Source organism: Lepidothrix coronata, unplaced genomic scaffold (genome assembly GCF_001604755.1).
Source record: "Lepidothrix coronata isolate B3197 unplaced genomic scaffold, Lepidothrix_coronata-1.0 Scaffold28, whole genome shotgun sequence".
Taxonomy (NCBI): Eukaryota; Metazoa; Chordata; class Aves; order Passeriformes; family Pipridae; genus Lepidothrix; species Lepidothrix coronata.
Genome location: NW_016690208.1, coordinates 3,291,456 through 3,304,204, shown reverse-complemented (window position 1 = coordinate 3,304,204; position 12,749 = coordinate 3,291,456). Strand labels below are relative to the sequence as shown.

Here is a 12,749-nt window from a genome sequence, read left to right as displayed (position 1 = left end):
TTGCAGTGAACAAGGGGCTGTGGGGCTCTGCCTTGTTTTCCTTTGGGCTGGTGGCATCCATAGGCCTAAAGGAAGGTCAGGGCTTAGGCAGCATTACCTGGTGACCTGAAAGTGGCACCTTTTTACTCAAGAGGAAAAAACTGTAGTGTCTTATTGGGAAAACGCTTCAAGTTAATTCCCTCTCCTCCTCCTCCCTTCTCAGGTCACCTCCTGGCTCTGGCTGTACTGTCTGGCTGGTGCCTTTGCCAGCTGGCCTCCATCCACAGCCTGTGCTTCTGGAGATACGCTCCCAGTGCCTGTGGGAGGGGGTCAGCCTGGATCCCCTGCACTGCTCTGCCCAGATATGTTTTCCTGAGTGCAGCTCTGCAGCAGCACAGCCTACAGCCATCCCAGTCTGCTTCTCCACTTGTTGCCTGTCCATCTAAAGCAGTTCCTGCATCTCCTGGGTTGTGCCCACCAGGCTCCTCACAAATACCAGGCTGAGGCTGACACTGCCTCCTCCAGTGTAGCTGCTCTTCAGGAATTCCTGGATAGCTCAGGAGAGAAGCTCCCAGCTGTCCATTGAAGGTTATTGCTCCTCTGTACCACGGAAACCAAAGATAGGGATGGAAATCTGAGGGATGCAGCAGCCCTCCTTCAGCAGGCTCCAAAGAACCAGCTGCCTGGTTTGGTTTTGTGACTGGTCTTGCAGGCACTCTTGCCATAGTGCTGGTTGGTGTGTGCCAGCACTTGCCTCCAGAATGGCCAAAGCTGGGGAGCTTTACATGAGTCAGACACACTGACACATTGACACACTGACACTGGACACTGCTGTCCCCAGGACACACACAGGGAAGTCTGTGCTGGTGTGTCAGTGTGGTTTGGGGCTGGAGGGTATTTGCTCCTGAGCAGTTCAGATGCTGACACACTCTTTAAATACTTCTGTTTGCAGGTTTGTGGAGGACAGGGGGAACAACAAGCATGGTTGGCATTTTGGGCAGTGGTTTTAATAAGCTGAAATTACTTTACCTTGAGCAGGGCTTGTTCATGTGTGAGAGTGTTCCTGTGTGTGTGTGCGCCTGTGCCACAGCCAGGACCAGTTCCATCACAGGTTATACACCTTCCCCAGAGTCCCTGCCCTGACCAGGTTCTGGCATGACTCAGGAAAGGCCAGCAGAGATTTAACGGGGGCTTTGACAGTACCATCTGGACACACATTCCTGTGTATCTGGGGTGCTCCTCCTGCTCTGGAGAGCTGACTCTGGCCTGTGTGGGACTCTGCACCAATCTATCTCCAAGGATAAATGTCTCCCTGATGGCAGCCCTGTTCTGCATGTGAATGTCCATCTTTATTTCCCCTGAAACCGTAAATTATACTATACTCTTTCCCTTCTCCATTTCCACTCCATCTCCACCTCCTGCATCTCCAGAGCAAAGCATGAGCCGTTCTTGAAATGGGTATTTTGAACATGAAATACACTCTGTTAGCCCAGTTACTGAGAGGGAACAGATTTATCAGATAAATCCCAGCAGGCCTCTACATGTTGTCACTGTCTGGTACAGAGCAATAAAAATATACATTAGAATAAGTATAAATACATATTTACAGTGTACAAGTAAAGCCAGGAGTACAGACTCTGTTTTGAACTTCCAGAATGCATATTAATAACTAACAGCTTAGGCACAGCATAAAACAGGGGCAAGTACATTTTAGGTCTTAGGAGAATAACTTTGGATTTACAGCAGTGTAACTGAGGGCAGGACAGACATCTCTCCTGGCAGTACATGAATTTTCCACTTGGACCATTTGTCTTTGCCCACGATGGCAGCCTTCCCTCATAAACCTTTGGAGTGAAATGGTTTGTGCCACAGCCCATTCCCAGGGTAATTCCCACTGGTGCCATTGTCCAAGGCTGTGTGTTCAGGGATGTAGTTATGGAGTGGGCTGTGTGCTGCTACAGTGCCCTGCTTAAGTGGAAGCACTTGCCTTATTTGTGTTATAATAATACTTTGTCCTTCCTGTTAAGAACTCAAGGGACTCTACAAACCTGAGAGAATGATCCCACGTCACCAGGAGAGGGGGGAGAAACAAAAGCCCAGTGCAGTGACTTGCCAAAGGTTAGAGAGAGAGAATGTAGCAGAGCTTGGAGGGGAACTGGTTCTTTACTTGTTCCAGTGCTTTGCTTCACCCCCTGAACCTGGAAGAAGGAGGAAATGCCACTGCTCTGTTTGTATAATATTTGTAAGGTACGTGCATACTCTGCCAGTGTGTACAGGCTCAGCCACTTCCTCCTTTAAGAGAGGGGCTGGAAAGCAGGATTCTGGCCCTTGGCATCGACATCCAAGGGCCAGTCCTGACCACACAGTGACACAGGACTGCCCAGGACAGCTCTAAGTTGGCATGCACTGAAATATTGAGGGACATACCAGAGCCCAGATTCCAAAAGCAGCCAGACTCTCCCGTGGTACCAAGACGTGGGGCTTATGCCTGGTGCTGTGGCATGGCTCTTCCTGCAGCTTGCTTGCTTGCCACCAAGGCAGGGATCTTTGCAGCATGGTGTGTCTGAGGAATGTATTTAGAGACCCCTGTTATCAGCTAGGGATAGGAGCTGTTTCTTCAGTATTTTCCTCCCACTCCAAGCTAAAAATACAGCACAGTTAACTTGTCATTTGATCACAGTAAATGCTCTGCTGAAAGAAATGACTTTAGGTGTCTGTTGGCAGAATTTACGGCCTGGGCAAGTCTCTGCAGAAGCCCTGTCCAGGCTGAACACAGCTCACTGAACGCAATCTATTTGCATGGCCTGGCCTTATCTTCCCAACCATCGGAGCAGGACACGGTTACAGCACTGGCTTGGCACAGATTGTGGCTCCCACCAGCCCAGGAGTTCCCACCTCCCTGCTGGGCAGCCTGAAAGAACTGGATTCTGCACATGGTGTCAATCCAGAGTAACAGTGACCTTGAAGGAATTTCTCTGGGTTTGCACTTGAGCAGGTGATGTCAGATCTGGGCTGGTACCTGTTGTAATTGAAAAGTGAGACCCCCCAGAGGTTTCTTTGGGACGTGCAAGGCCCTGGGGTGCCAAGCACCAAAGCCAATGACATGATTTTGCCAGTCCCCAGGGGAACACAGGATGCCATATGAGTCCCCCACTGGATGGAGATGCTGGGGACAGTCTGCAGTGGGAGCTCCAGCAGAGACCTGGAGCCCTTCCTCACTTGAGGCTGTGCTGGGTCTCACGGTGCCTCCGCAGATCCACCTTGCGCTGGAAGCCCTTGGCACAGAGCTCGCAGCTGAAGGGTTTGAACCCGGTGTGTTTGCGGCTGTGGGTGATGAGGTTGGAGCTCTGGCTGAAGGCTTTGCCACAGACCTGGCATTTGTGGGGCTTCTCACCTGCAGGGCACAGAAAATGGTAAAAGACACTTTAACAGGTGAGAGAAAGGAGGAAGAAATGCCCTTCAGCAGATTCAGACTGGCTGTGCTCGGGCATCAGGGTGCTGCCAGCCCAGCTGTCCTGGAAACATCTCTGGACTGTGATCCAGCACCAGAGGGTGGGAAGAGCCAGAGGCAGCCCTCTCCAGCTGGGTGATCCATGCCCTGCCTGCATCCAGGGCTGGGGACAACCATGTCATATACCAGAGGCTGGTCAATAAGCACCTCCTTGTCACACAGAGCAGGATGTGCATCCCAGGGGTGCTTTGACCTCCTCCCATCTTACCACTCAGGGAATAACAACTTCCCAGTGCCTCTGGACTTAACTCTGGTCCAATATCGCTGTATCTGGTGACTATGTATGTGCATTTACACCATGGGCTCTGGTCTGCATTTGCCTGTTGGGGATATTTTGTTTCTCACCAGTGTGGATGTAAGTGTGTTTCTTCATATCTGACTTCTGGTGGAAGCGTTTGCCGCAGTACTGGCAGGGATAGGGCCGTGTGTCCGAATGGATCAGCAGATGAGTGGAGAGGGTGGAGGAACGTTTGAATGTCTTCCCACACATCTTGCACTCAAAGCTTCTTTCCTGTTGGGGAAGGAAAATCATGGGATGTCTGAGGCTGCAAGACATGTGACAGAGCTTGAAGAGTGATGAGAATAGTAGATTTGATAAGCAAATCTCCTTGGCTCCTGGACTGATGTGCTGGGAGCAGTACAAAGGGAATGCAGGAGGGTTACTTATGGAAATGGATTATGTCTTGTGATCCAAACTCCTGCACCCTCTGGGAGGAGGTGAGGCACAGCAGAACAAGGAGCAATGACCCTCCCCTCCCATCCAAGGAATTCTCAAGGGCAGTCTGAGATTTGTGAGACCAAGACCTATGATCTGTGGTCCTCAGAGCTCCTGATGTTGTCACTGGGTGCTACAGGAAAGACACCACGTTTGTAACCGAGGAAATGTCACTTCCTCTATAATGGATTAAGCAACAGCCAAGGTCCAAGCCCTCATGAGCTCTGGAGAGCTGGTTCTCTGGACACATCCTACACACCTGGGAGTGGATATTGGTGTGCTGCTCCAGGCTTACAGCGTGCCCAAAGGTTTTGCCACACACTTCACAAGCAAAGGGCCGGGTCCCACTGTGAGACCTTCGGACATGGACCTCCAGTCCATGGGGAGTGGAGAACACCTGCAAAACAAAATGCCAGGGATAATTTTTGGCATGAGGTGGCTGTGTCTCCACCTCTGTTTTCAATTCCTTCTCTTTATTGTATTCTTCCCTCTTGTGGGCCACGTGAACTGCATCACTCCCAGTGCCTCTGTACTTGCTCTCCTGAGTAGGTGACCTGTTTTGAGCCACGTGTTGCATTTTGGTGTGACCCACTATTAGGTGAAAATCCCTCCAGGCCCTCCCCGTCCCCAAGATTCTCCGGTGACACACAAACCTTGTTGCACTTCACGCAGTGGTAGGTCTCCATGTCTGAGGAATAGTGCATGCTGTAGTCCAGGGGGGGCTCGGAGCTTGGCAGGAGGTGGCTCCCATACAGGCTAACAGGGTGCTCCAGCAGGGCTGACTGCATGGTGGAGGACATCTGTTGGTAGCTGTATGGCACGTGGAAAGCATCCCAAGAGAAGCCAGTTTTGTAGAAGGCAGGGGTGGTTGTGTTAGTGCAGTCCTTGATCTGCAGAGCTGGGATGGGCATCTCTGAGTTTGCAGAAGAAAGGGAGAAGTGAGTGTCACACCACTGCCTGAAGGTGGGCACCAGCAAAAAAGTTCCCCAGCTCCCATTTCTCCATTGAATGCCTTGCCTGACCTCGGGAGTTCCAGCTGGCAACTCCTCCTCCTCAATTCAAATCCCGATTCCCCATGAAAAGTTCCTATTGTGACTTTGATTGCAATCTGAGGAAATTTTATGGCAAAGAATGCCATGGAAATGTGATGGCTAAGGGAATTTTAAGCCCCCTACTAGCCCTGCTTCATGTGGTGTTTGAACAACATATGGACACCTGCCTTGACCACAGAGCACAGAACTGCACTGAGATGGGGATGTTCACCCATTGGGAATCACAGCAGCATCCTTCAGGGAAATGCTGATCTAGAGCAGAATTGTAAAGGGAAATACAGGATTCTCCTGATGAGCTCTGCCTGGGACAAGTTTGACCATTGGTGTCAAGGTGAGAGCTGCCATTTACTGAAAATCTGGGCCCAGTTTTAGGGGGTCCATAAGCCAGCCCAGCCCTGACCTCTTTTGCATTGTGGTTTTGGGTAGCAGACCTTGAGCTGAAGGGCCTGGCAGCATCCTGCTCAGGTACTGGACAGGGACACTTTCTTCCTTCAGTTCAGGTGGGTCCTTTTCTTGTTTTGGAATCACACATTCCAAGTCCTGTTTCTTGATGTCCTCTGGTGTCCTGTCTCCTATGGCTGTAACACAGAGCAGGGTCACAGGTTGTTCTTGCTCTTACAAGGAGTCTGTTAAGGTGAGTTTTGCACTCATGTATGAACCAGTGCTTGGATACAGGAGCCTGTGCTCAATTCCCTGAATAAGTGCAGAGTGCTGCAATCAGCAGGGCAATCAAGGTCTGTCCACTGCAAAGGGAAATTCCAAGCAGGATGAGACTGGCAAGGTAGAGGGGGCAGGATGAGGTGACAGGACACTTGATACCCTCTACAGTGAGAGCGGATTAACACTAGAAGGCCATATATCTGTAAGAATCATTTCCCTATTTAAAACCATTTCCATTTGCGTGGGTAACTAACAATCACTAACTTATTAACCTCCCCACCCCTCTCCTAAGAGAGCTGGGTATTGTTAACCTGGATTTATGGACAGCCAAGTAGGGAAGCAGAGAGGGGAGGTAACTGCTTATACAGTTGCAAAGACTACTGAGCCTCATCTTCTCCTGTCCACACTCCCATTTCTCCATGCTTGTCCCAGCCCTTAAAGAGACCAACCAGCCCTTTTTAGAACGTAGACTTTGCAGTAAGAATTTAAAATGGACAGAGGTCCAACACATCTGCCTCCTTTATGCTGGAGATGAGACAGGTCTGCTGAAGGACAGCATTTATCTGTCATCAAAACCCTCCAGTGCACCAGACAGACACAACAAATAGTCAAAAGATGATGGCAGGAATTGAAATGAAAATGTCACCTCCTTTCCTTTTTATCAAACTTATCACAGGGTTGGACTCTAATTTGATAGCCAGGGCTAGAACAAAGAGTAAGTTGATCCTAGATTTGAATATAGAAAATTTGAATGGTGCCTGAAGGAAGAAGATAATTGCCCCAGCCCTGCCACTGCTGGGATGGCTGTGGGAGAGCGGGAACAGGAGCAGAGGGAGGGCACAGGCAGAGGCAGAAGCTGTTGGTTGGTGTTCATACAGTACAGAGCAGCTGGCCCTTCACCTGTGAGTGTGTAGGACTCTTCACAGGCAGTGTTAGGGTATCCCTGGTATTTTCTCACTCTGGCTGTAGCCTTCCTTGCAAATCATCAGGAAGAGGTGGTAACACAACTGAGGTAGAGAGGATGTAGTGCAGAGAGAACGTGGGCAGCAAACACGGGAAGCTAGAGATGGAGGTGGCAGAGTTGTGAAGAGTTTGTAGAAGACTGACAACTAAAGGCAAGCTCTTTTCCCAGCTGTTAGTGGCCTGAAATTGGCCTTCTATCCCAAATGTGACCAACTCCACTCAGCAATCTGATATCTCAAATCTCCCCAGCAACCGAGCAGGGAACAAAGGGAGGATCTAAATTTGGATTTGTGGATTTGGCGTAGAGAGCGGACACGCAGGAAGGGATCAGTTTGTCCTTAGACTGATGTGCCCCTGTAGAAGCCCTTTGATGCTCTTTAGCTCATTCACCCCACTCCTTTACTTGCCTACTCAATGATTGATTTGCCTTGGTGTTTTCTTACAAGCCCAGTGGATGGACTGACTCACCAGTGAAGGCAGAGGTTACTGGGCCCCACGTGAGTGCAGGCAGGTCATCGTCAACAAAGCGGTGTTGGTGGTAGGTATGAGCCTTTTTGCTCTTCACCAAAAAGGAACGTGGCATTTTCCATTCACTCTCTGGGCAGAAACACAGAAAAACAGCAGGTAAATCTCTGTGGTTCAGGGATTAGTTTCCCATTTGTCCCCCCAACCCTCAGCTATGTGAGCAGCAGTGAATTAAAACTTGGAGTGGGGAGACAAGGAGATCACCTCAAAGGTCCCTCCAGCCAGCTGAGGAGCAGGGAGGGGTTGCATGGGTTTGGGTGTGTGATGGATCTCAGCTCTGAGGAAAACACAGAGCTGTGGAAAGGGCTAAATGAAAAACTTACTGCAAGGTGGTCTCTGACACTGTAAAAATTACACTTCACAATCTACCCCAGGTCAAGGCAAAGGATTACAGCAATCTTGATGTTGTATGTGGAGAAACAGAGACAGGCTTAAACTGAGAGCTGTGTACAGACCAGAAGTGCCTGTGGCAGACACACTGGAAGGCAGGATCTCTCTCTTGTAGCTCCCTGCTCTGGCTACAGGACATGGTGCATCTCTGACCTCACCCTCCCTGAGCAGGGATCACGGGTTGGAGATTCTCCTTGGAGAAAGGGTCTGTCTGAGTGTTTGTACTGCACCTGGAAGAGCCCCTGACCTGGGCTCTTCTGTGAAATTGCTACAGAAACACTAATTATAGAAACAACACCAATAATAGGAGAGAGACAGCAGAAAATCCATGATGTGGGGGCGGGGGTCTCCTTGTTGAGTAGCTGGAGTGGTTTGTGCTCTGGCTGACAAACAACAGGGGAACAGAGGCAGAGCAGAAGGGCTGGGTGAGAAGTTACCTTTTGGACCTGACTCAAACATTGCAGACCGTTGAAATGGCGGGTGAGGAACAAACATAAAATGCTGAAATTTAATCACACAAAATTCTCTTGCAATGCATCTGTTATCTGTGCTATCCAGAACCCAGCCCGCCCTGTGCCCGCTCCTTGGGCCTGGTAACTGCTCTCCTGGAGGCAGAGTGACAACAGGGGCAATGTTGTGTGCAGCAATATCAGCTGGTGCCTTATTTGCATGTGGATTTGCATTTTTCCCTTGTAATTGTTCGGGATAGTGACACTGAAAACAAATCTTGCCATATTTCATATGAAAAGTCAGCAGTGAGTCCTGGCTCACTGCTGACTGGAAACTGTGTTACTGAGTTTTGCTCTTTCCTGAAAGCAGTTCAGTGTAACTTACTTAATTACAAAAGAAAAACCTCAAAAATCCACAAAGTCTGCTCCTGTTACGTAGGAATGGCATGGAATGTCTAAGTCAGGATACAGCAGCGTGGACTTCTGGAATCCCAAACAGCCAGGGATGGAAAGGTCTGCTCCCTAGGGTTCAGAAGTACTCGCACTACCTCTTCATGCTAAATATAATCACACAGCCCAGTGGTGTTTTGTTTAAAGGTCTGAGGGCCACATTTGCAGTGGTGCCTAAAGCTGCAGGTCCATGTGCTGTGGGATTCCCACAACGAGGTCTCCTGTGGACAGGGGGATTGCCAGGGTGCCCACCAGCCCACCTGCCTTTGGATATGCAGTTAGAGCTGTCTTTTTAAATCTGGTCCAGGATTCCCACTGTTTCTTCTATGATTTCAGGGTAACTCTTGGTGTCTCCAGCCATTTTTATTTCCAGAATGACTCACCTGTTTTTCTTCATCATTTTCCAAGAAATTTACGTGTAACTTGAGATGAATAAGAGAAAAGAGAGGCCAAGAGTAGATTTGTTAATTTAATTTCAGAAAGAGGACAAAACAGTATTGAGAAAGGAACACAAGTAGACCCTTGAGAGAAGGGACAGTGAAGCACAATTTTTCTCTCTCTATTGAGATTCATTCTAAGTGTTGTAAAGAGTCTCTGCCCAGTGAAAAGCTGAAGGCACAGAAATAGCTCCAGGAGTGTCCTGCAGTGGGTAAAACCCTTCAGCAGCTCTGCTTAGCTTGTGCCACTCACATTCCAGAGCAGAGCTGAGCTCAGAGGATCAGTCCCAGGTGAGGTACCTGTGCATGGAGCCACACTCTGCATTATAGACATTACAGTGCCCCAAGCTGAAATCCTGCCACAAACCCTTTATCCATGGAGTTTCCACTCATGTCAGAGGGATTTTCCCATGTGGTGGGGCAGGACTGTGTCCACAATGGAGGGTATTCATACCAGAAAGCTTTAGACATTGGGTTTCTCTGCCTGAATTAACCAGGTAATTTCTCTGGGCTTCCTGACAGGGTGGAGGAAGAGGCTCTGAAGTGGGTAACTCTGAATATAGGGGACACCCTGCATCCGGCAGCACTGCTGGAAGAGTCACTCTCCCTGCCTCCAGCTAGAGAATCCTCTGGCAGTAGCTGGACAGCTTAGCCAGGTAACTCAGAGGGTTGGAGGTGGGTGGCTCAAGCATTGCAGTGTGTTATGGCAGTGCCCACACGCCAAGTCTACGACGGCACCAAGCACAGCCCCGCTTTCCTGGTGGTGGTTGGAAGTAGAGGCACATGAATCAACAGGATTTTTCTGGATGTGTTTGCCCCAGCATATGGAAAAGTCAACTTTGGTCCAGTATTGTGACCTCTGAGAAGGGCCTGTGCTGATCTTTAATGGACTGAAAGTTGCAGAAGGAAGTTACCTTCCCCCACCCCATTTTAGAGAAAAAAAAACAGGAACTGGGAGCCCAAAGCAGAGTTAATTAACAACTGCACTGCACTGTCTTTGTGATGCACACAACCAGGTTAGAGGAAAGCTAAAGGCAGAGACTGGGAGAGGAAAAAGCACTGTCTTCCCCTTAAACTCCAGATTATCAGTAGCAAGTGATCACCTGCCCCTTAATGGCTGACTGTATTTCCCAGGGAAAGCAGTGTTATGGACAACAGATCCCACCACATCTCAGAGTCACTGAAGCTTCCAACAGAATTTGGCTTCAGCCTTTTGCTGAAAATTAAACTTTATTACTATGGAGTCTGTTCCTTTCAGCCCCTGTGGCACCAGTTTCTAGGTGGAGTGGTAAGTGCACAAGAGAAAGCATTGCCTGGGCAGATGCTCCCAACCAAAATGGAACAGTCCTGGCTGGTTTTTTAAAATTCATTATAGGATATAAAGCCAGTAGCCAGCTACAACTGACATTCTTATTTGCTTGCCATTCATGCAGCTGTATAATAATGTTAGAACGTGCCCTGAGGAAAGGACAGCAGGACCCAAGGGAAAAAAAACCTGCTTCACTATTTTGGGAACCTCACCTGGAGCGCCTTAGAAAGGTTTCTTTTCGCAGTTATAAATTGCTCAGTCAGATCTGAAAGCACACCCAGCATTTGTGTGTCCCCCCAGAGTTCAAACTCCAAATTCCCTCACCCTCAGCGATGCTCTCTGGTGATTTTGCCGAGTATCCCACGTAAACCTCTAATGTGATACTGAAACACTGCAGATGGGGAAAGAACCAAATGAAAGGGGTTTGGTTCTTAATTTAGGGGGTGGTTTCTGACTCCAGGATCCGAATTTCACTGGGTCCCTCAATGAAGCTCCATCTCCCACTTCATTACACGGCAGCTCACAGCACCTAAACCCACGGGACTGAGTCCTTTGATATCACTGAGAAGAAATTAATATTCTCACTGAATTAGATTGTGGAGCCTCCAGTGGGGACAGGTGTTTTCAGGATTGTGCCACACTAAATCAGGGACTCAACATGCAGCAAAACTTTCATTCTAAAGCTGACTTGCATTTTTCTCTAAATTCAAGTAATTCCTTTTTTAGATTTATGAGGTATTTGTAGAGATTAAACACTTTTTCTCGCTACACTCAGCAGAAACACTTAATTTTAACTAACAATTGATATATATCTTCATATAAGTTGATGAGTGTACAAAGTTTTAGGCTAAAATAGACTTATTTCCTTTTCATTACTTAACTTATATTTATATCTCAATATTGCTTCTTTTTCTGTTCTTTCTCACAAAGGTGAAGCTTCCAAAAATACAGAACAGCTTGTCTTTAAAAAGACTATTTTTTGAAGAAGAAAAAAAGCACAAACCAAAACAGGAGGTATCTGAAATTTTTAAGAGTCCAAATCAAATAAAATAAGAAAATTAAAAAAAAAAAAGGTTTTAAGGACTCCTGACTGTTTAAATATAAAGTCAAATTTAAAAGAATTTCAGTTTTTTACAAAATTAATCATGTTTAGTCCATCATTGCAATGTACTTGGGGCGAGTCATTTGAATGTGTCTTTTTTAGTGGAAAAATGAACAGGTCATTTTTAATCCCTGTGGTCAGACTGGGTAAATGGACAATTATGGGAGGGGTAGCAAATTACGGTGGGAATTTTGTCCCAGAAGGGGAACAGAAATGCTGGAATATCTGTAGTACCTGGAAAAAAATGTTTAGACTATAATTGCAGCATTTGTTCTTTAGAAACCCCACGGAGCTCCCAGTGGTGTTGGGAATGCCACTGGCTTTAGGAAACTTTGCCATGGATAGATGGAGTTATATAGTGCAATCTAATAAATTTGATACCCCCTTAATGTATAGATGCACTTAATGAACTTGCAAATCATTTGCTTTCCTGCCTAATGTATTGAATCAATCTGGTGGTATGTGAGAATCGCCTATAAATAGCTAATTCCATATGCTAAAAATTGTTACACTGATCAGCCTCTACTTAAAAAGGATGGAAAATTAATAAAAGGGAGACTTGAAGCAAAAATTCTGAACAGGAGAGGCTGAACTGTCATCAGGAAAGACTGGCACAGGTGATGTGAGCAGAGGTGTCCTGCTCTCTGAATTTAAAGGTCTGGCCCTGCAAAAGAGCAATTAAAAGGGAAAACACAGTTTGCCCCTTCCTCAGTGGCAAAGTACAGAACTCTGCATCCAGAAACTAATCCTGCTGATGGAGCTTGCTGGGACACAGGTATCTGAGACCACTGTCACATCCCTTGTATTTTGTTCTACTCACATGTGAGCACATTGTCACATGTGAGAGTGAAGTATATGGTATATAATTTTAAAAGGTTTATATGGTATATAATTTTAAAAGGTGGAATTCAAATGAGTCAAGTGAACTGTTTCCATAAAGGAATCCTCAGGACAAGCGACTTACTCCGTGGAATGTGTCACATATTTGCAAAGAAAAGCAAAGAAGAAGGAAAAAAAGCTTGGAAAAAAAAAAAACATATCAGAGAAATGAGGAAAACAGTAAAAATAAAAGTGGTTAAAAGAATAAATCAATCACCTGTTTGGGGGACTTTGCTTTACTGGATTCGCCTTGAAATCTCCCCAGACCAGCGGGACGTCGCCTTCTCTCAGGACTCCTCTTCCACTTTTTCTCTTGCTCGCAGTCTGC

The 12,749-nt window shown here is 47.4% G+C and overlaps 1 protein-coding gene across 1 annotated transcript; it reads right to left on the bottom strand.

The window, feature by feature from the left end:
• Positions 1-1,089: 1,089 nt before the first annotated feature.
• GFI1B (growth factor independent 1B transcriptional repressor) lies at positions 1,090-12,749 on the bottom strand. Its single transcript, XM_017810327.1, has 7 exons — positions 12,639-12,749; positions 7,349-7,477; positions 5,689-5,835; positions 4,859-5,118; positions 4,465-4,602; positions 3,836-4,001; positions 1,090-3,373 (listed from the first exon to the last, which is right to left on the bottom strand). Exons 2-7 carry the CDS (start codon positions 7,461-7,463, stop codon positions 3,195-3,197), a joined length of 1,005 nt encoding a protein of 334 aa, XP_017665816.1. The 5' UTR covers positions 7,464-7,477; positions 12,639-12,749; the 3' UTR covers positions 1,090-3,194.